This window comes from Rhizopus delemar, genomic scaffold (assembly GCF_000149305.1).
Source record: "Rhizopus delemar RA 99-880 supercont3.17 genomic scaffold, whole genome shotgun sequence".
Classification (NCBI taxonomy): Eukaryota; Fungi; Mucoromycota; class Mucoromycetes; order Mucorales; family Rhizopodaceae; genus Rhizopus; species Rhizopus delemar.
In genome coordinates, this window is record NW_027137843.1 from 242,686 (window position 1) to 265,873 (window position 23,188).

General features: G+C 34.9%; 11 protein-coding genes across 11 annotated transcripts; 5 read left to right on the plus strand and 6 right to left on the minus strand.

The window, feature by feature from the left end:
- Positions 1–2,091: 2,091 nt before the first annotated feature.
- RO3G_15678 (uncharacterized protein) lies at positions 2,092–2,325 on the plus strand (the record flags this gene model as incomplete). The annotated part of the gene is made up of 1 exon (XM_067670262.1): positions 2,092–2,325. One exon carries the CDS (start codon positions 2,092–2,094, stop codon positions 2,323–2,325), a length of 234 nt encoding a protein of 77 aa, XP_067526363.1.
- A 1,212-nt stretch (positions 2,326–3,537) lies between these two features.
- On the plus strand, positions 3,538–3,863 carry RO3G_15679 (uncharacterized protein; the record flags this gene model as incomplete). The annotated part of the gene is made up of 2 exons (XM_067670263.1): positions 3,538–3,540; positions 3,693–3,863. The coding sequence occupies 2 exons, from the start codon at positions 3,538–3,540 to the stop codon at positions 3,861–3,863; spliced, it is 174 nt and encodes a 57-aa protein (XP_067526364.1).
- A 968-nt stretch (positions 3,864–4,831) lies between these two features.
- RO3G_15680 (uncharacterized protein) lies at positions 4,832–5,343 on the minus strand (the record flags this gene model as incomplete). The annotated part of the gene is made up of 2 exons (XM_067670264.1): positions 4,832–5,058; positions 5,319–5,343. 2 exons carry the CDS (start codon positions 5,341–5,343, stop codon positions 4,832–4,834), a joined length of 252 nt encoding a protein of 83 aa, XP_067526365.1.
- Positions 5,344–6,602: 1,259 nt separating this feature from the next.
- On the minus strand, positions 6,603–7,560 carry RO3G_15681 (uncharacterized protein; the record flags this gene model as incomplete). Its single annotated transcript, XM_067670265.1, has 3 exons — positions 6,603–6,636; positions 6,730–7,240; positions 7,323–7,560. 3 exons carry the CDS (start codon positions 7,558–7,560, stop codon positions 6,603–6,605), a joined length of 783 nt encoding a protein of 260 aa, XP_067526366.1.
- A 2,619-nt stretch (positions 7,561–10,179) lies between these two features.
- On the minus strand, positions 10,180–11,103 carry RO3G_15682 (uncharacterized protein; the record flags this gene model as incomplete). Its single annotated transcript, XM_067670266.1, has 3 exons — positions 10,180–10,500; positions 10,550–10,971; positions 11,019–11,103. 3 exons carry the CDS (start codon positions 11,101–11,103, stop codon positions 10,180–10,182), a joined length of 828 nt encoding a protein of 275 aa, XP_067526367.1.
- Positions 11,104–11,709: 606 nt separating this feature from the next.
- On the minus strand, positions 11,710–11,919 carry RO3G_15683 (uncharacterized protein; the record flags this gene model as incomplete). Its single annotated transcript, XM_067670267.1, has 1 exon — positions 11,710–11,919. The coding sequence occupies one exon, from the start codon at positions 11,917–11,919 to the stop codon at positions 11,710–11,712; it is 210 nt and encodes a 69-aa protein (XP_067526368.1).
- Positions 11,920–12,722: 803 nt separating this feature from the next.
- On the plus strand, positions 12,723–13,130 carry RO3G_15684 (uncharacterized protein; the record flags this gene model as incomplete). Its single annotated transcript, XM_067670268.1, has 2 exons — positions 12,723–12,895; positions 13,001–13,130. The coding sequence occupies 2 exons, from the start codon at positions 12,723–12,725 to the stop codon at positions 13,128–13,130; spliced, it is 303 nt and encodes a 100-aa protein (XP_067526369.1).
- Positions 13,131–14,675: 1,545 nt separating this feature from the next.
- RO3G_15685 (uncharacterized protein) lies at positions 14,676–14,963 on the plus strand (the record flags this gene model as incomplete). Its single annotated transcript, XM_067670269.1, has 1 exon — positions 14,676–14,963. The coding sequence occupies one exon, from the start codon at positions 14,676–14,678 to the stop codon at positions 14,961–14,963; it is 288 nt and encodes a 95-aa protein (XP_067526370.1).
- A 697-nt stretch (positions 14,964–15,660) lies between these two features.
- On the minus strand, positions 15,661–17,361 carry RO3G_15686 (uncharacterized protein; the record flags this gene model as incomplete). The annotated part of the gene is made up of 5 exons (XM_067670270.1): positions 15,661–16,557; positions 16,729–16,911; positions 16,962–17,060; positions 17,103–17,269; positions 17,322–17,361. 5 exons carry the CDS (start codon positions 17,359–17,361, stop codon positions 15,661–15,663), a joined length of 1,386 nt encoding a protein of 461 aa, XP_067526371.1.
- Positions 17,362–19,644: 2,283 nt separating this feature from the next.
- RO3G_15687 (uncharacterized protein) lies at positions 19,645–20,739 on the plus strand (the record flags this gene model as incomplete). The annotated part of the gene is made up of 6 exons (XM_067670271.1): positions 19,645–19,691; positions 19,759–19,881; positions 19,979–20,089; positions 20,277–20,446; positions 20,551–20,609; positions 20,734–20,739. 6 exons carry the CDS (start codon positions 19,645–19,647, stop codon positions 20,737–20,739), a joined length of 516 nt encoding a protein of 171 aa, XP_067526372.1.
- A 2,230-nt stretch (positions 20,740–22,969) lies between these two features.
- On the minus strand, positions 22,970–23,164 carry RO3G_15688 (uncharacterized protein; the record flags this gene model as incomplete). Its single annotated transcript, XM_067670272.1, has 1 exon — positions 22,970–23,164. One exon carries the CDS (start codon positions 23,162–23,164, stop codon positions 22,970–22,972), a length of 195 nt encoding a protein of 64 aa, XP_067526373.1.
- Positions 23,165–23,188: the final 24 nt, after the last annotated feature.

The window sequence follows — 23,188 nt, forward strand, 5'->3', positions numbered from 1 at the left end:
AGCAGCTAGAAAGTGACTTTGTAAAAGTGGGAAAGTCAATGCGTATTATGTTGAACGAAATATTAGAAATTTGTATCGAAGATCCTGTTTTTTACGGTATTCTTATTAAAAACGATAAATTATTAATATTTAAAATGCATATGGCAGATGCTAAAATCTATGTAATGACCCAATTTTTCTCTATACCACTTGCCAAAAGTTCTGATGATCTACCTTTAATATCAGGTATTGTATCTCGACTCGAACAATTAAAGGTATATTAAGATCGCAATGATAAATTAGCTAGATATTTTCTTATTAACTATTTCTACATGGCATTTTTTATCAAAGGTTTATCTGTACAAGCAACAAAAACCAAAAATGGCAAGACAATTGTTGGCGGTTCGGTTCCAACTTCGTGAATGTCTAAAGCCTTCTACTCATTGGTACGTCGAAATGCTAAACTAGAGTCATCTACTTGAGAAGGAACATTGTTTATTTATCAGCAAGTAAAGATTACCACGGTCGGCCCATTTGGGGCGATATTTGTTAAACATCTTTCCCCCAAAAAATAAATGTATTAAATAATAGTAAAAGACATTAAATGAAGGAAATGTCTCTGTGTATATTCCTTTTTACTTTTTTAAAAAAAGTTAAAATAGGGTCACCAGTCATCCATTCTGTATAGGCTGTCTAGAAGAAATTTAATCAGCCCAAATCAGCCGACTCTTTGATCAGCATTTTCATTAGTGTGGATTAAGATACTTTATTAAAAAAACTATAAAAACATATTATAAGTTATAAAAAAGTATTTCCATGTTGCTGTATGTTCCAAACTGCTCGCAAATGTTAGCTATGACATGGCGGCACAAAAGTATTTTTGGATTGCAGCTACAATCATGCTCATTTCTTGTACTACTTACACCAGAATTTTGGCAACCTCTGCAAACTAATCTTACTCGTTTTCTTTGGCTTCCCTGTTCATTGAACTCATGGATTCATACGAATGAGTTGAATCGCTTCCGAGTATTCTTTGATCATTAGAAATTGGCTCAGGGATTCGAGTCAACCCTTCAAAGTACTTCAGGAAGGCCCAAGCTAAAATATCTTTGAAGGATCTAGGACTTATCTTTCCATCATTAGAAAATACTCGAAAGAACTACCAGATGATCTACCAATTTAGCAGCAAAGAATAATTTTAACGCTATTATAATGGCCAAAAAATTTTTTCTTGTTCATTCTAATATTGTCAATTGTTGGTTGTTTTCGGACAATTTCCACAGTCTCTTCCACCTCAGCATCTAACACCTCCGACTGGATTTTACGCCTCGAATTTGTATTTCACTGTAAAGTCTTAAGTGGCCTAGCGTTTCTAAATAGTAGGGATGTACTACATCTTCTTCCCCTTCTAGCATCACGCCCTAGTTCATCAACTATTCTACCCTTTTCATTCTCATAAAAAAATATGCACTTATTTGTTTAGACAATACCAGAATACAAGAAAGCAATATCCCTGATCCCTCTTTGGAGTCTGCAAAGCCGGCCATTGGAACTCAAAAAACCGCTTTTTGGAAAAAACAAAAGCTATCCTTTGTCGGAACAACTGTATGTTTATTTTTCTGTTATTGGTTATAGATCATGAACTTTATTAGGCTACAGATAGATGGGATAAAGCTGTCTATTGATAGTTTTCAAGGATATAAAAATAAATATATTAACCTCTAATAAAATGTTCCGGCGTACTCTATCATCTTCTTCAACTGAATGCCCCCATTATCTAAATTAAGTGATCATTGTTAAGAATCTCATATTTCAGAATTTCTAACTTTATTTCCAACAACATTTCTTTCATAAAACAGATAATAGTTAAATCAATACCCGGTACTTACTTTCCTTTTCACTCTCTCTTGAGTTGAACCCTATATCGATGATCAAATATTCTCTACCGATGGTCAAAAACTTTTACTAGTTCTACTAGATTTACAAATTCTATTGCATTCAAAATTTTCCATTGGCCAAAACAAAAAAAATTATTTTCAAACGCAAAATACTGTGTAATCATAGCCTTGTTCTCATGCGATTCAGTGCCTACACATGCATCAACGACTACAAATGCCTTCCACCGAACCTGATCCCTTGTCCTTCCTTTTAAGCAAACTACCGACCAAACGCAAGAACGGTGCTCTCAAACATCCCCCCATCAACTCCTTCAGCCTGGACTGTCCGCTGGCCTACTATCTGTCAAATTCTATTCGAACTCGACTACCTCCATCATGGCAAGCTCCCTTCGGAAATTCCCTCTCTTGGAACCAAGTTGGTGAACCAGCTCGGCAAGACCTAACCTAGTATTTGATCATACTTTTCCTTTCTCCTCTTCCCTTCTCTATCTTTTTTCCTTCTTTGCCTATCAAAAGGGTTTATATTTCTTTACACATTTCTTGATCTAGTCCGGTCAATACAATCACAAAAGTGATTATGTGCTCACGTGGTTTAATTATTTTTTTTTATTTTTATATAAATAAAAGCCAATTTTAATCGTAAAGACGTAGTTTGATTAAATGGGTTTTCTCTCTCGTCTCGAAATCTGGTAAAGAGGTTACATAGAGACTCATTCACTAGTTTTCAAGTATTATTTCCCTTTTAATTCTCAAATTTATTATCTACAAATATCTCACTAACCTTCAGAAATTGAAGGGTTACTGTATGCTAACAGACAACTTGCGAGAGAAATCTAAGCTAGACAATTGTATTTCAACTGTTAATACGAAGAGCTGGGCTAGTCTGGAGAATGTCGTTGATAGTTATTTGAATCAGGCTGAAGTAGGAACGTACTCCTCAAGGATTATCTTTATTATTGCAGATGTCTTTAAAAAAGTCAGCAACACCATTAAGATGAAATCCGTTGACAACATTTTCACCTCTGATCTACTTTTGTCCAAATATTGTTCATCCTTGTACTTTTTCTACAATGACGCGAAAATCGGTATATGTATCAAACATTGTTACCAAAAGAAGGAGTTACAAAAGTGTGTTGAAGACGATCGAGAACAATTCCACAGTCAAAGCGCTGCAACTGCGCCTGCTTTGATTTTTTAAAAAAGCCGCTTGATGGGAAGAGTCAAAAAAGAGATCTCTTGTTGAGGACAAGGAAGAAAGCTCATTCACGGTATATAACAATAGTCAACTGCAATGATAATGCATAGCTTTTTTAATTATCTTCTGTGCTTTTTAGATCACTAATAGAGAACAAAGAGAGTACAATAACAAGATAAGTTATTTTTATATAGCAGGTTTATTTTATAAAGCGAAAAGACATATATAACGAATACAACCAAACCTTTTAAAGCGACACTACTGTTGTAGAAGAGGAAGAGGTCACTATTGAAACAATCAGAAATATAAATAAACACTACGATCAGTCCTTGTTTGACACAGCCTACCCTTTCAACCCTAACCCTGATGTAGCAAAGGTATTATTAGTACTGTATACGATATATACATATAGTAAAACCTAGCTGCTGATACCAATTCTGTAGAGCCAATACTCGTTTGTAAAGAATGGTAAGCGTTTTGACTACCATACTCCTTCAGAAAACCCGATATCGCCAAAGAAGCCTGCACTCAATCAAGGCGATCATGGGAGTCTCAGAGATCTATTTGAGATACGACTGTTATCAGACTAAATAGTTTACTGTGACTCTGACATGCAAAAGTTGTATGAAGACTATCGAGGTGATCAAGACAGAAATGTGTTCATTAAAGGTCGTGAGGGCGCAGTTTCATTTTTGAGTGAGGTGCTGAGCGAAAATAACCTGATGGACACACGTAAGCTATGGGCTTTGCCTGGAGAAGGCAAGTTTATAGACATGGTGCGTCATTTTTGACTGATTACTATCAAGGCTGCAAAAGAGCAACCCGATCAATATCAATCAAGAAAGAACCTTTTTTGTGAGGTCCTAATTCCTATTTTTAAAACTTTGGGATCATGATTGGAAGCTTGAGTGGCTCATGGTAAGCGAATCTTAAAGTTATATGCAGAGATGATGATGGCATTTAGTGACTTTGATATGATAAGTGCGAGAAGCAGCTTGTGGGGTCGAGATGTGTATAACTGCCACTGAAAGATTTCAGAGTTTCTGGAATCAATAAAAGCCTTTTAGATGATATATTGACAAATAAAGCAATGATGCTGGAATCGTCGGGGTAAGTAAAAGCTTTTTTGATAAGTAATTTCAAAAGAAATATCATGTTGATATAAAGCTAATACCGTTTTACAGCAGATCTGAGCTCAACGTCACGCACAGCATTGATGATACTTACAAACAACTCAAAAGTACATCTGGCTTTTTGAAGTATATCATCACAAAGAATAGGATGGGCTCGTTAAAAACGTAAAGAAAATACAAATACCATGCATGATCATCATCGACGATTGCCTTACGCTTTGTTTGACTGCTATACATTATTTTCACAAATTATTCATACAACCTCAGAAAAAAAAATCGTGTGATTCAAAGATAAAAATTGATTCAAACAGAAAAATCATTTAGATTATTTATTATGTAGACCAGAGAACAAACACAAGGAAGAATAATATAAATGCTTTAATCATCTTATTGACTTATTTAGCGGAATGTTAAAATAATACAAATAAAAGATAAAATTTTTATAATAATTGTTCCTTGATTATCTAAGTGAAGGTCATTATCGTAGGGTAAGGGAGGGTAGGTGATATTATTCTTCCTTGTGATTGTCCTCTGGTCTAAATAGTAATTCAAGGTCGAAGGTATTCTCACAAGAATTACCTGAGACCGTCGGACAAACAAAAGAAAAAAATAATATATATGCTTCTTCAGAGATTATTATCAAAATTGGAACTTGCATCATGAAGAATATCCTCGCCTTCCGTCACTGGTAAGACTGTATTGGTGAAGTCAATGTCAGTCAGATGTTCCCGTCGATGATGTTGTTCGAATACAGTGGAGGATGACCAGTTGCCTAGAATAACAATGTCGTCAAGGTCGATACCAGCACGGAGAGCAACAGAGGACGCCAAGGAGCGAATGTTGACATGTGATTCTCTAGTGGAAAGCTTAATTAATTGACGTATTCAAGAATTGATAGTCGTGAACTTGACAATTTGTGTGGTCATATTGATGTTGACAAAGAAGGAAATGGCCTTTGGTGGAGGAGCCAAATGGGCAAGGCGATCCCCAACGGACTGAAATGTAGCAACAGGGCACAATGAGGGATCGTGATGGCTGTAGACGCGGAAAGTTTTGACGATACGACGGCCTCTACGTCGTTTCTTGGGTATCACAACTTGAAACGAAAGGTACTTGCGATTGCGTTCAATTTTGACATTTGCTGCTGCAAAATCGATTCTATGAAGACCTGATGGTCGCAAAAAGGTAGCCGTATCTAAGAGAACCCCAATTTTTGCTGTAGATGAAACAGCATATTAGAAAGGACGTTGATATCAATTCAGCGCACTGCTCTAAGCGAGGGGCTCACGTCAACAGTAGGGCGATGGATTGGTTGAGGAGAAGCCCTGGACCTGAGAGAAGCGATGAGAGAATTTGAGATATTTGCAGATAAAATTGGGAAAATAAAAGGAAATAGTACTTGAAAACTAGTGAATGAGTCTCTATGTAACCTCTTTATTAGATTTCAAGACGAGAGAGAGAACCCATTGAATCAAACTACGCCTTTATATAGGAAATGGAATTATTCAGGGACCGAAGTGAGTTCAAGGTCAATTTTAGTAGAGCTTGAACAATATAAATATTGTATATGGTTAATATTGGAAATGAGTCTTAGAGAATATGTAGTAAATAATATTATGTATTCGGTACTTGTTATTTCTTATATAAGATTTGAGTAATCTCATGCGAATAATAAGTATTTAATGAGGTAAATACGACAAAGTGGGACACAAAGCAAAATATCAAACATCTATGCATACTAAAAAACGGAGCTATCAGTCAAATTTACATTGGCTTACATAAGTTTTATTTGCACTTGGACCTTCCATATTTTTTTAAATCTTTCAATTTAAAAAGTACACTGAACTTCTATGAGGAATTTCCAGGCATGCAGGGCGTTTAGAACAAAAGTATTCTCGAGAAAAAATAGCATAAGAATGTTTTCTCTTAACAGATCATACATATCCTTTACTATGTACGGGGCTTTCTGGTACCTCATAGCGCTCACGTTTAACTCCAATATTATTGTTAGCTTTAGGATGAAATTAAAAAATTACATGATATACTATTTAGATAAAAGGATTTACTGTTAATTGGGTTTTGAATAATAAAAGATAAAGATAAGAATGGCCAGCTCTTTTATACATACAACAATTTTGACTACTTTGCATGGGGTCTACAGTTTAAAGTTCATTAAAGTAATATTAAACACAATCAGAAAAAAAAAATCAATCCAGCCATATAACTTGATTTTCAACGTTACTATACTAGATATAAAAGATACATACAAGCAAACCGAATGCATTGTACAGTAGCCGCTCTATTTAAGGGTGTTCGATTTAAGGGTATTTTCTATTTATGGGTGTATTTCTAAAGAACGGCATAAGTCCCCAGCATAAATACCACTATACCACTATTCTATTTAAGGGTGGAACGCAAAAATATTTTACCACTAAATAGAAGATTTTTTTATAAGTAACAGTTTTTTGGAGTACTCTAACAATAAATTTTTTACTTTGTAAAATAAGATCAAAGATCTGTTTACTCTTTTGACTTATTCAATTCAGCACAAAAGCTAGCCAATCTCATTCGAATTCGGCGATGTAATTTACGATCAAGGTCGTCCAAAGGAACTTCGTACATGAGAATAGTTTCATAGGCTTCTTTCAACCGTTTTTTACACTCTACTGTATCAACAAACTGCTCATCTTGCTCTGTGTTGTCATTTTCTTCCGTTTCATCTACGTTGCCTTCTGCCGCTTCTTCATTATTAGTAGTACTTGTTGTATAACATACTATCATCTCGCTTTCATCTGCTTCAAGGTTCAACTGATTAACATCAGTAACTTTGTTGCCAAAGTTCCTAGGGAGATCTGGGAGCATTCCATTTATTGTTTCTGGTTTTACTTTAAGCCATTCATTAGCTAGAAAAACCATAGACTGAGCTTGATCCATTTTGTAAACATTCGGATTACCCAACTTTTTACTGATATACAGACACAAAGCACGATCGTATTGCTGGGCTCGGAAGTGTGCCTTAAAGTTGGCAATAATTCCTGTGTATACAAAATATTAATGAGAAAGCTGTAAAGCAAAAAGACAGCTTATATAGCATTTTGTCAACAAATAATAGGTTACCTGCGTCAAGAGCCTGTAGCTTACTAGTAGTGTTTGCTGGAAGAAATATCAATTTAATGTTGTTGAGCGGAATCTTTATTTTATGATCGGATGCACTATCCAAAAGAAGAGCAATTTTTCGATTCTGTCTTCCAAAGGCAACATTTAACTTTTTCACGTAGGCTGTGAAGATTTCATTTGTCATCCAAGCATTAGTAGAATAGTGGCATTCAACTTCATTTTTTCCAATTGCAGTCATGGATAACAAATTAGCTCTTGTTTTAAAACACTTGGGGCTCTTGTGTTGTCCGATAACAACTGGGTGCCCTTTGTAAGACCCATCCGAGTTACAGAGCAACCCAACTGCCAGACGAGTTTTACTTTTTTAAGGCCACCAAGCGACTCGGAACATATGGTTCTTCTTGGTGGTTGCTGGTAATATAAACCTGTTTCATCAAAGTTCATGATATCTACAGGATCATATGACCCAAGAAGTTCCTCTATCTTCCTCAATTCGTTCTGAATGTTTTCAGAAGAGATGTCTACTGAGGCACTTTCACCATGCATTGGACTGCATTTTACTCCAATTCGTTTAAAAAGTTTTGTAAGCCATCCAGAAGAAAATGAAATTTCTTTTTCAGGGATTCTATACTTTACTCAAGCAATAGGTCTTACATATCGAATGATTGAGTCTCAATTGACTGGCAGATTGTTATTGTTCATGTCTGCAACAAACTTTTCGACTTCATCATGAAGTTGAGGATAACGTATTGTTTTTAGGCTTTTGCTATTTTTGACAACATTAACATTACTATATAACGTTTCAGCATTTTTGAGAATGTTTGATATAGTCTGTTGGGCAAGTGGTTGATCTAAATTGAATTTCTTCATAACCCATTCACCTAATTCTGTTTGATTAAGCTGACCAGTAGCATTTTGATCCAAAAGCTCAATTTTTTGAGAAAGAAAGGCGTACACGTTTGTTATTTGGATTTTTTTTTATAGATAGAATTTAAACAAAGAAAATAACTTTTGTTATGTCATATATTTATTCTCGTCAAAATTATTTTGGGCCTACGACTCGTATATTATCCTTCCAGCAACTTTGATCAAGTCTTAAGCAAGTTTTGATTTGTTAATGTCATTGCACAATTACCAGACCTATATCAACCGACAGTAGCCTACGTGGAAACATGTTGTACAAACATGTCTATAATGTAGCTACAATACATAAAGTGACCTCGTTTTGTAACAGTCACGGAATTCGATTTAAGAGTATGTTCTATTTAAGGGTGGATATTCCAAAATTTTTGGAATATCCACCCTTAAATAGAGCGGCTACTGTATTGGCTTATAAGGATTTACAATATAATTCATTCCATTTTCCTAGTTTTTAGCGTCAAAGAGCATAGTGAGGAATCGTACTATCAAAGCAGTAGCAAAAGAACGTCTATATACCATCTGTCTCATATATATATTAATGATGCTTTTCTTTCATGTACGGCTTATATCATTTAGTGCTGCATCTACAATATCTAAATATTTCAACCATCCAAGTCAATAGTATGTATATATTACCACTTTATATACAGATATCTCATTGTTGTCCTTTCTTTTTAATTCCAGCTTCTGTTTTGAAGTTGGGTGGTGACTTTTTCCAAACTACATGAACAATACTAGAGGAATGAATGGCACTGATTATTATGTAGAGTGGTGCCCTCGTTTTTGGTATCGTTACTACGCCAAGAGTTCCACTTGCTGATCTGTCCCAATTGTTCCTCATATTAGTATTAAACCCAGCCTCATCAATGAACACACAATTATTTGTATAGTTGAGGTTTGTGTTTTTCCATTCATAAACCACTCAAATTTTGTATTCAATTAGTTTACGGAATTCCTTGTTTCAACTTCAAAAGTAGCTTTTTTTTTTATAATGATCTGCATATTATTTTTCAAAAAGTAGTTGTGTCACGATTTTGAAACTACTTAGCCAAGCCTTCTATGGTAAGTTCAGTAAAGAGCTGAGGATCTTGATCAATCAAATGTTCTATATATTCTTCATGTTCGGCAGTAATTGTGAAGCCTAGTAAAAAAGAAAGACTATAAAATTTAACAGAGTTGAGAAAAGCTATATTTTTTACTTTAATACCATTGTGTAGTATTTATATCCTTTTCATAAAGATTCAATTAAATCCTAAGATCATCTAATTAATTATAGCTGTGGGTCTAGTATGAATCAATTTTAATATGAAAAACTATTTCTGATTATGCAAGTGGACTGTTAATAATTATTTCTCAAGTTGATTTATTTTTCTACTATTATTTTTTAGAAATGGATCATGAATAGTTAAGTGTTGTTTTCTAGCTCAAAAAAATTATTGTATTAATTGCTTTTAAGCTAGTTGTGTATATATAAATTAGTTTGATAAAATATGTTGTTATCATTTTTGGTTTAAAACCTTTTGATTTTTATAAAAAAGTCTATTACAAGTTTGAAAAAAAGAATTCGTAGGAAATGATAAAGTTGCTTTTTAAAGAAGAGTGACTTATTTCAATTTGTACTTTCTGGCATCCTTTGGCTATAATATATTCATTGGATGAATGAAGTACTTGTCTTCTTTATCAATGGTTGATTATGTGAATATTTCTTATTCCTTCCTCCATAATATTAAAGTGTATACATATTATTTGTTCAACATGCCAAAAGCCTACATAGACAGGTATAGAATCAGCATTAAAAGGTGTACCTGAACAAGACCAATGTCATTGTTCTAGTCTTTTTGAACGTATAAAAGCTTTTTTTTTTTTTTTTTTTTTTTTTTTTTTTTTTTTGGGTTCTCAACAAGTGGTTTATACAAATCTATTGAATAAATAATTTTTAAGCATTTCCAACATTAAGCAATAGGTTGGAGCTTTGTTTGTTGTTGGGCAAATAAGTAACGTTTCTAGCTTGAGATAATGTCTGTGCAATTTCCTTAGAAGCTTCAATCTTTCTAAAGGCAATGAAACCATCACCAGCCTTGGAAAGAGCAGAAGATATCATTTCTGCGGCTTGAGAGTCACCTTCAGCACGAATAATGGCTGCCTGCTTTTCTTGTTCTGCACGTTCGACAATGAATTTAGCCCGTTCGGCTTCTTGTTGAGCAATTTGTTTTTGTTCAACAGCATTAGTGAATTCTCTACCAAAGGTCATGTGTGTCTATGCATACTTTAGTTACACTTCTTATGCAAATATTTCCAAAACTTACAATAGACACATCTTCTAAAGCAATATTAAAATCCCTAGCACGCTTATACAACTCTTCACGAATCTTTGCAGAAACAATTTCACGTTGGGTAATCAATTCAGAGGCGTCAAATTGAGCTACAATAGCTTTCAATACTTCGTTACCAATGGAGGGCAAAACTCTTTCATCATAATCTTCACCCAAGTTTTGATAGATAGATGACAAATTCTTGAGTTCTGGACGGTGTAATACACGAAGGGTCAAGGAAACCATTTGCATATCTTTGGAACCTGTTGTAGTAGAAATGTTGCGGGGCTTTGTACGAACATCGAATAAAACAGCACGTTGAAGCCAAGGAACTAAAAAGTGAGTACCTTCACCTACTGAAGTTTGTTTTACACCTTGAATACGATCGAAAATGACAGCACGATAACCACCTTGGACTAAAAAAAGATTAGCTAGCAAAAAATGAAAAAAAAAGTTTCCTTACCATCGTACATGGCAGATTGAATACCACCGACAAGAAGGCCTGCAGGGATAGCAAACTTAGCAACTTTCTCAAGAATAGCGGCCATTATGAAACTAAAAAAAAAAAAAAAATGCTGTGCACAAATCCAAGCTTAAAGACAAATGTGACTTTCTTTAAAACTTTGTGGACACTTTTATATTGGATCAAACTGATCTTCACGAATTCATTTTTACTTTTCGAAACTGGTCATGCAGTAAAATACAGTGAGAACGGTAAATTTTGTCACTTGGAAAAAATTAAATGTCCTTTAACCAAAATAAAAAATCATTTATCCCTTTGTGTGCAGAGATTTTGTCCTTTTGAAGAAATAGAAAGGTCACAAGGGGTTAAACCAAATTGTCCTAAAAACGATGCTTATTTATATTACATTAGACTTTAGAATGGAAGCTTTATTATAACTAGGAATGGTTTGTCGTTTAGGATATCTAGCGAAGTTGTATAAAACTTCAGCAGGCACAGCATTACATGCCTCAGTAAACCTTTCAGACATTGTTTGTAAACTGCCAGTAGAGTTTCTAACTCCAGGTCCAAATGTGGGTTTCTTAGCCGTTACAAGCATACTGCTTCTTAGATGATGATTAAGTTACGTTTTGGAAATAGAAAAGCCCATAGACTCTTCAGATAACTTATTGCTAATATCTTCAGAATAAAACTAGTGGTCCTTGTCAAGTAGTTTTCGAATATATGTCTCGTGTTCAGTTGTGAAAGAACTTGGACGACCAATGTTATTTTTTGAAAGTTTGTATGGCACTTCATCTGTTTCTTGATAACGTTTCCACCATCGCCAGGCAATGCCAAGTCTAACACCAAGCTCCTTTGCGAATCGAACTATTCCTTCCCTTTCTTCAGCACTTTCCAACATTCTATTTATAAATGCTTCTCTTGTTATGCACAACAGAGACAAACATGAACAAATAATAAGCCACTATAGATATCTGTTATAATGAGGCGCCACATAGCTGTTTACGCAGATTTTCCATTAGCTTTATCCTTGTTCCTGTAACCACGTACGTTTTATAAGCATGCCAACAAAGTAGCGTCGAAATAAAAGGCTTCCAGCTGAAATGGCATGATTACAAAGAGAACCTCATTACCTATCTCATTTGTCTTTTTTTAATTTCTTTCAGTCGTATTCCCGATCAACGGCGATCAGAAGATTTAAAATAGCTACAGAGTACATTGCAGTCGAACAGAAGAGAACACTTGTTCTTGAGGAATTCAATAAATGGAAAAGAAGCAGAGCAGCTCAGCAGTACTGGATCGATCGTAAAAACGCTCAAGATCAAAATGATCAAACTAACGGAAATAACGGCGACTCTTCCACTGAAGCTACAAGCGTTGCAGTTACCTCTTCGGTTAATAATAGTGCTATGTCAACAAATCGTAGTTCTTCGTCTTTTGATAGCATAGAAACAATAACTGTGAATGAAGCAAAGGACTTGATTAAGGAAAGTTATATCAATACTACCCAGCAACAATCACAACGGTCTTCAACAATTTTTTTTTAAGTTTTAAACTTGACACTTTCAATTCTATAACCAACTCTAATTTGCTCAGCTATGAGTCCGATCTTCAACAATTGCTACCATTCGCAAGAATGCCTTTGACAGTCTTAAGTTTAAATACGCAGGTCAAAAAGTTCCAAAGAATATAGTTGTTGGTCTAATGACTACTGTCCACGAGCTCAGCAATGGAGTTTTGACCAAAATCAATACTGTAAAAAAGATTATGGATTTTATAACTGAGAACATGGATTCTATAATTGTCAAGTTGTTGCTATGTTTCAAGGCATTAGTTGAAGCTCTTCCTAGTAACACACAGCAAAAGAAAGTTAAGGAGTATGAATTGTGTACTCGATATCTTCAACCATTTTTTCAATCCTTATTTGACAGTGATGAGGATAACAGAATGATATTCAAATGGATTAATACTATTACTTTCAGCGACAATAGAAATGATGATCACCCAACTGTTACGAAGGATACACCAGATGGTTGTGTTGAAAATGATCGTGAAACTATTGGCTTTATTGAAGTAACAACCATTGATAATGCTGCCAATCCTCGTAAATAAATGTTGATCTGTATCGTTTGGGAATCTTTGATAAAATCGCCCTTTCTCAATATGGCTTAAATAAAACTTTTCACGTAATGGCCATCGGCAAGTGTTACGTAGTAGACCAATACACGTTTAATTTGACAATTGGATATTAATAACATAAACTTTAGGTACAGATTTACAATTATATATTTGTCAAAATGTTGACGGCGTTTGTATCATGACAGAATTAAATAGTTTAAGAATCCCAACGTCACTTGATGAATTGCTCCAGTTGGTTCCTTACTTTGACCTTTTATATAATGTACTAGAAACAATCTATATTAATTGTTACTCTAAAGATAACATGTCATCGACAACAACAACAATAGCAGATGCAGATAACAGCAATACTACTTTGGAACCTAAAGTATTAAAAGCAATTACTGACAACAGTCGATAGAAGCAGATACAATTACTTCTATCATCCCTGCCATTAACCACCGTTTTTTTTTATAACTTTCATTATTCCCCTTTTATAGTATATATTATATCCCAGTTTAAATAAATTCATATTCTTAATTATATACTAAAATGCTTTTAAAAACAAGATAGCAACGGGTTTTAAGAGAAAAAAAGTAATTTTATTCAAAAGATAAATAATTGCTCCACCCTTTCACCAAGAATTTAAATATTCGAAACATTGTACAAAAGTTACGAAGATTATGGAGACAAAATCAAACCTATAAAATAAAAAAAAAAAGCCAGTAAACCGCCAGATTTCTACAGGGAGTTGTCCTGACACGAAGGCCAGCTTGTCCGTTTGCCTACTACCCGTTATCATGTCTTTCTATTAACCGTTTCACTGAGTAAACTATAAAAACTTACCATTGTTTTTTTTTCTTTTATTAATGTAGATTAATATTCCATTCTAAAGTCTAATGTAATATAAATAAGCATCGTTTTTAGGACAATTTGGTTTAACCCCTTGTGACCTTTCTATTTCTTCAAAAGGACAAAATCTCTGCACACAAAGGGATAAATGATTTTTTATTTTGGGACAATCATTTTTAGTAAAGTGATATTTATTTTTGTTTAAATGTTATATTTTATTAAAGGTCCAATTGAGCGCTAAAAAAAATAAAACAAATAAGTGTCTGCCCGGACCAGATCAATCCGTTTGGAGGTTTGATGTTTAGAAAAAAAACCTTTCAGGTTCAATTTTTTCAAAGTGACAAAATTTACCGTTCTCACTGTATTATATTGAAAACCTCTGCAAGCCATTCTCACTGGTACAAGCTCACTTCATCTCCTCTATGGGGAGTATGCTGTAACCAAGACATAGAACATCTCAATCGTCAAACGTTCAGAATCATCTGTCGGAAATACCTCGAGGATTTGTTTAACCAAAATTGTCAGCGTGCATGCACAAAGCTTTTGTCTGCTTGCCGCTCCCAATCAACTGTTGACCATATCCTCTGGTTACCAATGGCTTCAATTGAACGTGGCCGAGTCGTACGCTGGCGCCTTGGTTGATTACCGGACGGTGTACCTAAGCCGTATGTCTACCATCCAACTGACATGTTCACCCGTTCTCATGCGATTCAGTGCCTACACATGCATCAACGACTACAAATGCCTTCCACCGAACCTGATCCCTTGTCCTTCCTTTTAAACAAACTACCGACCAAACGCAAGAACGGTGCTCTCAAACATCCCCCCATCAACTCCTTCAGCCTGGACTGTCCGCTGGCCTACTATCTGTCAAATTCTATTCGAACTCGACTACCTCCATCATGGCAAGCTCCCTTCGGAAATTCCCTCTCTTGGAACCAAGTTGGTGAACCAGCTCGGCAAAACCTAACCTAGTATTTGATCATACTTTTCCTTTCTCCTCTTCCCTTCTCTGTCTTTTTTCCTTTTTGCCTATCAAAAAGGTTTTTAGCTCTTTATACATTTCTTGTTCTAGCCCGGGCAATTCAATCACAAAAGTGATTATGTGCTCACATGGGTTTAAATTATTTTATTTTATATAAGTAAAAGTCACTTTAATAGAATTATATTAAAATAAGATACAAACTATTTATGGCCAGTTTGCATTAATTTATTCTATGATCTTTTTTTTCTTGAAAGAATATTTCAAGTTCTATTGCCTTCATTTTTAAAAATGAAAGTACAAATGTCGCAAACATCAGTCAATGTTCCCCCTAGTATGCTAACAATATGGACTAAAGGTATTTAGCAACTTTTTTCATATCCCATAGATATAACATAAGTAAAATATTACTGATTATAGCTACACTTTAATGCCTTTTATCTTTTAAATGAAAACGGATAGTTTCTGCTTAGTCTTTTTTTTTTTTTGAACCATGAACAAAGATTAATTTTGGCTAAAACTCTTGAACTGGCTACACATTTTCATCACGCTTTTTCACTTCAAAGCACCTCAAACAATTACATATTAGAAGTAGAAATAGGGCTTGTCGTCCCTGAGTGTTAAGATATTTATTCATTTACTAAGACGTTTTTGGCTAAATCGAATCAACTTGTGTCATTAAAAAGCTTTTTACAAGTCAATCAGAGGTGAATCATCCACTTTTTTCTGTTCAACCGGTTGTTGTGTGGGTATTGATGAATAATGTGTTTGTTCTCCAGAAGGGGGTGGATAATATCCTTGATGATAATGTTCTTGAGTCGAAGGAATAGGATAATAATTATTATAATCCATATGGGCATTGTAACTAGGTTGATGCTGAGCAATACGTTCTTCTAATACTTGATCATAGGCCTTAACAACGGTGTTCAACTTTTGGTGAAGTTCAATGAACGCATTACGTTTACGTAGCGTTTCATCCAAGCTTTTAACTAGCTTGGGTTGGAGTGTTCCAATTTGAGTATAAAGCTGATTCACTTGTGGGTCACTAGTTATATCTCCTGTTGTTACAGCTATTCTATCCATCAAAGTAGAAAAGAGTAAAATATTTTCCATATCTACCGAACTCAAATCATTTTGATTGTTGTTGATTGTTTGATCTCTTGAAGAAATTTCAAGATCTTTTAACGAGGCAGCTATAGCAGCTGCTAAATCTGGATCATCTTCAACTGCAGTCTCTTGTTCTTTTGGAGCTGGTGATGATTGGACAAATCCTGGGCCGTAATTGTTTTTTTGATGCTCTGCTTCTTTTAAAGATAACTCAATCGCCTTTTTTAAATCATCATCTTCTTCTTCATCATTCGCTGTTGTTGACATAGTAGCAGTAGTAATAGTTGAAGTCTTGGCATTGCTTGGCTGCTGTGGCGGAGTGGAAACAGGCGGCTTTGAACCACCAGCCTTTTCCAATTTTACTTTAATATAACACCCATCACATACACGTACGTGTTCATTGATACCTAGCTGAGGCAAAGGTAAAGATTTAGCAGAACATTGTTGGCAAAATGTTCCGCCGCATCGACGGCAGTGATGCTATATGTAAAATAATCAATCCCTGTGTAGTTAGCTATTTTATAAAACAAACCTTTCTGTTTGTAATCGTAAATGGCGTGCGACATCTATCACAAACATCAGAATCTGACCATTCAGGAGCCTTCAAAAAACAATTAGTTTATGCGAAAACATAGTTTGTATGTTATTTACAGCCGCAGTTTCTAAAAAGATGCTATCCAAATTTTCTCTGATGGGAGGAAATGTCATACCTTCTGCCTTCAAAAGAACATAGGTATCATACATGTAACTTAAAGCTGGTTTATTTCTTGATGCCATACCCCACGTTTGAATGATACTTAGAATTCTGCTCTTCACATCCAAATTGCATCCTGTCTGCGTTATATGAGTTTACTTTTTATTATTTCAATAAATATCTAACTTACAGGAGCCTTTAAGATAGAAACAAGTTCATCCATAAATTCTCTTGTTGCAATTTCTCTTACAAAAGTATCACCACCATTTTTTACACAGGTATCCACAAGCTAATAATAATAAGTTTATATTCTTTAGTAGCGCTTACTTACAGAAAGTGTAGCGAGCTGAACATTAGGATTTTTATGTAAAAGTCGTTTCTTTAAAGAGCGCATGGCATCCTTAGGATTCACTTTCTTACTTCTAATTTCGTCACTTATTTCTAAATAAAGTGCAAGATCTTCCTGACCTGCGGGTAATAGCTCTGAAGTTGCTTTTTCTATAAAGTGTGTTTATATTTGAATTTGTATAAAGTAAACTTGGCTTTTTACCTACGACTTCATCAAAAGGGCTCGAACTCCACCAAGACATTTTTATTTATTAAAGAAAAAAGGATGCAGTGTTGCGAATACCATTTAGTGGGAATTGAAAAGTAATTTGCGTTTTGCTATTGGCTGAATTTACAGTTTAGTTTTTTTCCCAAATTACAGTTAAGCAAACCCCAAAGTACACTTTTTTCTCAAATAACAAATGGTCTAAAATATTCTTTTACAAAAATGAATAGGGAAAATTAGAGAGGGATACGAGAATGGGACAATGGACCGGGAAGAAAGTACTGAACCTTTAATATTGCGTCTTTAATGAAACAAGTCGCTACAAGTCGTTTCAAAAACGAATTAAAGAAAAATCACTGAGCAACTTGATCAAAAGGTGGATGAATTAGCCAAAGAAGTTGAGACAGAAAGAATAATGAGAAAAAGTATAGTTCATACTTAAACAACGAACTCTTTTGTTTCAATAGAGTTTTTTTATTATTATTATTGTTGTTGCTATAAATATAAAGATTTTATTATAGTGCTGCCTTTTGTTTCAATAGAATTAAATTGTTGAAAACTGCTCCTACTGGCAAAAAAAAAAAAAAAAAAAAAAAAACAAGAATGAATGAGCGTACTACTCAAACTTGAGCAAAAAGACTTAGAGAAGGCCCAAGTTGGAGTATTTTTGAAAAACATGCCAATACGTTCAATCGAAAAGTTTCTCAATTGCAAGATGAGCGTAAAGAGCACCTTGAATTTTTTGATAAAAGCCTTTAAGCGAATTGGAGTAAAATGCAGGCCAATGCATGGTGAAAGTGCCTCGGTAGACATTACTTCTGAAAATATTCAGAACGAATTGAGGAAGGTAGAAGAACTTCTTGGGCCATGTGATCCTGCAGATATCATGAACTTTGATGAAACAGGTTTATATTACCAGCAACCACTAAGAATAACCGTATGTTCCGAGTCGCTTGGTAGCCTTAAAAAAGTAAAACTCGTCTGGCAGTTGGGTTGCTCTGTAACTCGGATGGGTCTTACAAAGGGCACCCAGTTGTTATCGGACAACACAAGAGCCCCAAATGTTTTAAAGCAAGAGCTAATTTGTTATCCTTGACTGCAATTGGAAAAAAACATGAGGTTGAATACCATTATTCTACTAATGCTTGGATGACAACATACGTGAAAAAGTTAAATGTTGCTTTTGGAAGACAGAATCAAAAAATTGCTCTTCTTTTGGATAATGCATCCGTTCATAAAATAAGAATTCCGCTCAACAATATCAAATTGATATTTCTCCCAGCAAACACGACTAGCAAGCTACAGGATCTTGATGTACGTAACCTATTATTTCTTGATAAAATGCTATATAAACTGTCTTTTTGCTTTACAGTTTTCCCATTAGTATTTTGTATATGCAGGGATTATTGACAACTTTAAGGCACACTTCCGAGCCCAGCAGTACGATCGTGCTTTATGTCTGTACATCAGTAAAAAGTTGGGTAATCCGAATGTTTACAAAATGGATCAAGCTCAGTCTATGGTTTTTCTAGCTAATGAATGGCTTAAAGTAAAACCAGAAACAATAAATGGAATGCTCCCAGATCTCCCTAGGAACTTTGACAACAAAGTTACTGATGTTAATCAGTTGAACCTTGAAGCAGATGAAAGCGAGATGATAGTATGTTATACAACAAGTACTACTAATAATGAAGAAACGGCAGAAGGCAACATAGATGAAACAGAAGAAAATGATAATACAGAGCAAGATGAGCAGTGTGTCGATATAGTAGAATGCAAAAAACGGTTGAGAGAAGCCTATGAAACTATTTTCATATACGAAGTTCCTTTGGATGATCTTGATCGTAAATTACATTGTCGAATTCGGATGAGATTGGCTGACTCTTGTGCTGAATTGAATATCAAAAGAGCAAACAGATCTTCGATCCTATTTTACAAAGTAAAAAATTTATTGTTAGAGTGCTCCAAAAAACTATCACTTATAAATTTTTTTTCTATTTAGTGGTAAAGATATTTGGTTTGCACCCTTAAATAGAATAGTGGTACAATGGTATTTATGCTGGGGACTTATGCCGTTCTTTAGAAATACACCCATAAATAGAAAATACCCTTAAATCAGACACCCTTAAATAGAGCGGCTACTGTATATCAACTCTCCCATTCACTCCCCCCCCCCTTTTTTTTTTGAAACAGGTTATCTTTATCAGGCATAGTGAACCAATTGAAAACAGACTAATTCAACGCAATCAAGCCTTATCTTCCAGAGAAATTTGATCAATCTCACGTGGACCATATTGCGGATAAAATCAAATGTTATGAAATGAAGGATGACACATTATCAATGTATGAGTCCATTTTGGATCTCATGTAAGTACCAAGAGCTGCTGAAAAAGAAATAAGTTCTCATTTTTATTTTGTGTATGTGTATGTGTAGGGAATCTGAAAACTTACCTATTGAACTTGCCCTGTTGCAAATTGACACTTTTAAGGCCAAATTCTTGAAGACGGAAGGAAGAACAACGGAGGGTTATACCATGCTAAAAGTAGTGGAATATTTGTAAGAACATCATGATAGTGAAGAGTTAAAATGTGATACAGTGCGGCCCAAATGACTGATTTGTTTTTATTTTTATTTTTGTTTTTCTTGGCTATAGACTTGAAACGTTGAATGACTGGAGGCAAGATGACTCCGAAACCACAATCTACAGACGCATTGCTACCATTTTCGACTTCATGTTTCGTGACACGCATGTCAAGTTAGCCGAGTAAGTAGAAAAAAAAAAGAAAGGAAACTGAGACTCATGATTTTTACTCTTTATGTTGTGTTAACAGGGAGACAGCATGTGACCGCTCTAAACACAAACGACAATACAATGCCATTGTTTTTGGCGCATCATCTACGGATCGTGAACTTTGTGGTCGGAAGATAGACCTATTAGTACGTTATGGCAGGGATACCAAAGACTTGGAATTATCGAGTAACGAGTTTAAGAAGCCCTCTATTACGGCCTCTAATGCCATCACTCAGCAGTGCAAAAATCTTCGTGTCAACGGTGCTATCCTTAACCATCTCCATGGATTGAACAAGAAGATCGATTCCCTCCTAGCAATGGATTGGATAGGTGAGTCTTTTTTCTCATGACGCATCAACGATTTGAATATTCGATTAATAATTGATCACTTTTTTATACCTGGTTAGGCAGCACCGGCTATATATACTGTTTAGTTGCTCATCATGGTATATATGTTGCTAAGTTTATTGATATCCTGACAATCCCTACCTCTGTAAATGGCTTGCTTGAATTTAAGAATACTCTGCGGCTTCTCTTTGCTTATAAGGTATTCCCTCCAAAAAAAAAAGGAACTATTGACTGACTGAAAACATCAAAGGATTTTACATTGCGAATAGGTATAATTGCCGAGCATTCCCTGAAGGAAAGACGAAAAGTAGATCGATTTCGGGAAGTTATCGATGTCGCTGTTGCCACCCCTTCGCCCACTCTTCATCATGAACTTTTTTTTACACCAACTATGCACCGTGTCAAGAAAACGAAAACAGAAAATAATGTTTAGTATATCTATTTTTTTTATTACTTTGTCCAATAAACTTCTTTTTTTTCGTCTCCTGCTGTCTTTTTACATTGTCTTTATACTTTACATTTGAAAAGGCGGCAGGTTGATCACAAAAATCTCGACATCCTTTTTTAAAAATCCTTTGTCTGTTTTGCAGGTATAACACCTACCTTAAAATGTGCAACAAGTATTTACGGAGACACTGCACTGTAAACTGTTCTTCAATCAGATGGAAAAAAAAAAAACGCCCAATGGGATGTAAAAAACGTACCCTTGAAATTTATAAAACCGCCTTTTGAGAGGAGGATACAAACATCTATTTCTAACATGGCGCTTAGGAAATTCATAGCTTCATGCTATGGATTATAATAAAGATGTATTTTTATTTGGTTTCAGTAAGGTGATTCTTACCGAGTACCACTTCATTATGGTAGTCTTCTTACGTTATAGTAATGTTGCGTTGTGATATTTTGAATGATTCATACTATGTACAGTATCAAATAAAGAAGTTGTGTTCTTTGTTCTCTGATTTTTTGAAGCAAGCTGAAGGTTAATTGCATAACATTAAAAACCAATGGAATCTTTCTAAAGATTTTTTATTTTGTAGTCTATATAGGGTAAATATAAATACTGATCTTCGAGATTTTTCTTTTATTCTTGTAAAAGATATTAATTTTGTAAGGTTTGATATCAAAAAACTGTCAAATCAACTTTTTTACACTAAACTTTTCATATTAAAAAGTTTAATTTTTGTGTGCGCTAAGCAGTATAGAAACTCTTATTTTGAGAGTTATTACGGGAAGAGAAGATCTTCCAATTGAATAATTGCCAAATTTTATCAAGTATTCTATAGACACTCTCTTTAAATATTTCAATAAAGAACCTTTATAAGCATCTTGACGTTTGAGTAGAAATTAGTCAGCCTATTCGTAAAAGGTGGTCAATATATATTCAAAAAGCTGGGTGAATTAGCTTCAAATGTCTGACTTAATTAGCCTCGCACAAGTGCGCGATTTTTCTCAAAAAAAATGGGCAGTGTTTTCAAAAAATCGGTAAATTGAGAGTGGAAGCACCAATCTTAAAACTGCCAAAATATTTTTTCTATTGAGCCAATAAAATATTTTAAAACAACCAATCATTTTTTATTATTTCGCCAAATTATTTTTTTGTTAGCACCAAATTATTTTTTTTATTATCACCATTTAAATTTCTAAATCAGCCAATGTTTACCAGCCTTACTGTACTGTCATTTTATTAGAGATCATAGTATTTATATGGAACATGTATATGAAAGGTAAATACCTGATTATTAAGGCGGAGCTTTGTATATATTATGCATCCTATTTAATTGAGTGTCGTTCCTAACACAATTGCCGTTGGCTCCACTCCGACGTCGAATGTGGTTACAGGCTTTCCAGCCGCGCTTTATTCTCAGATAATAATAATAAAAAAAAATTTGATCCTATTGTTCCTTTATATCTTTCTAAGCTGCGCACCGTGGACTAACTACGAATAATATCAATGACCTTACTCAAGAACAAATACAAGAAATACTTGAGCTTAGCAGATGACTCAAGCAACAAGACCTCGAAAATGAGTCAATTGAAGACCAAAGCCTCCCAACAGAGATACTTGATGACTTGGAACACTCTCCCAAGAATACGCTCAAGACAAAACTCAAGCAATTTGCAAAGGAAACTAATAAATACGAGGGAGGAAAATGAACCCAGTCAGGAACGGTCAACAAGATCTACCTTCCTGAACTCAAGAAATTTCAAGTGGTCACCACTTAGACGATTATGGCCTTTACCAAGGGAGCAGATCGACTCCGGACAGCAGGTCGAGCTGCAACAGACATATATCAAGAATTCCACCACGTTATTGAAAACGGTGAGTTAGAATAAGGAAAGTGATACATTTTTGAAAACATTCGACGCCTCGCAGTCTATAATTTTGGTACGGGCAAAGAATTGGACAAAGATGGCAAAGATCTTGCCACAAAAGCACTACGACTGTCAGAAAGCCTCAAATACCTGTAAGACGAAGACGAAGACGGAAAAGACTATTTCTTCTCACCAGACATTGTTAAAAAAATTCAACAAACAAGATTTGAGGAAACTGTTATTAAAGGAGCAACCCAACCAAAATTTGGAAGCTTCAATAAGAACGGGGGCACGAGAGGAAGAAACCTCTATGGCAGTGGAGGATCTTTTTTTGGCAGAGGCAGAGGAAGGGGTGTGTACCGACCACAAGCCACTGGAAGCCATTCGCCACACTCCGAACGAAAACTG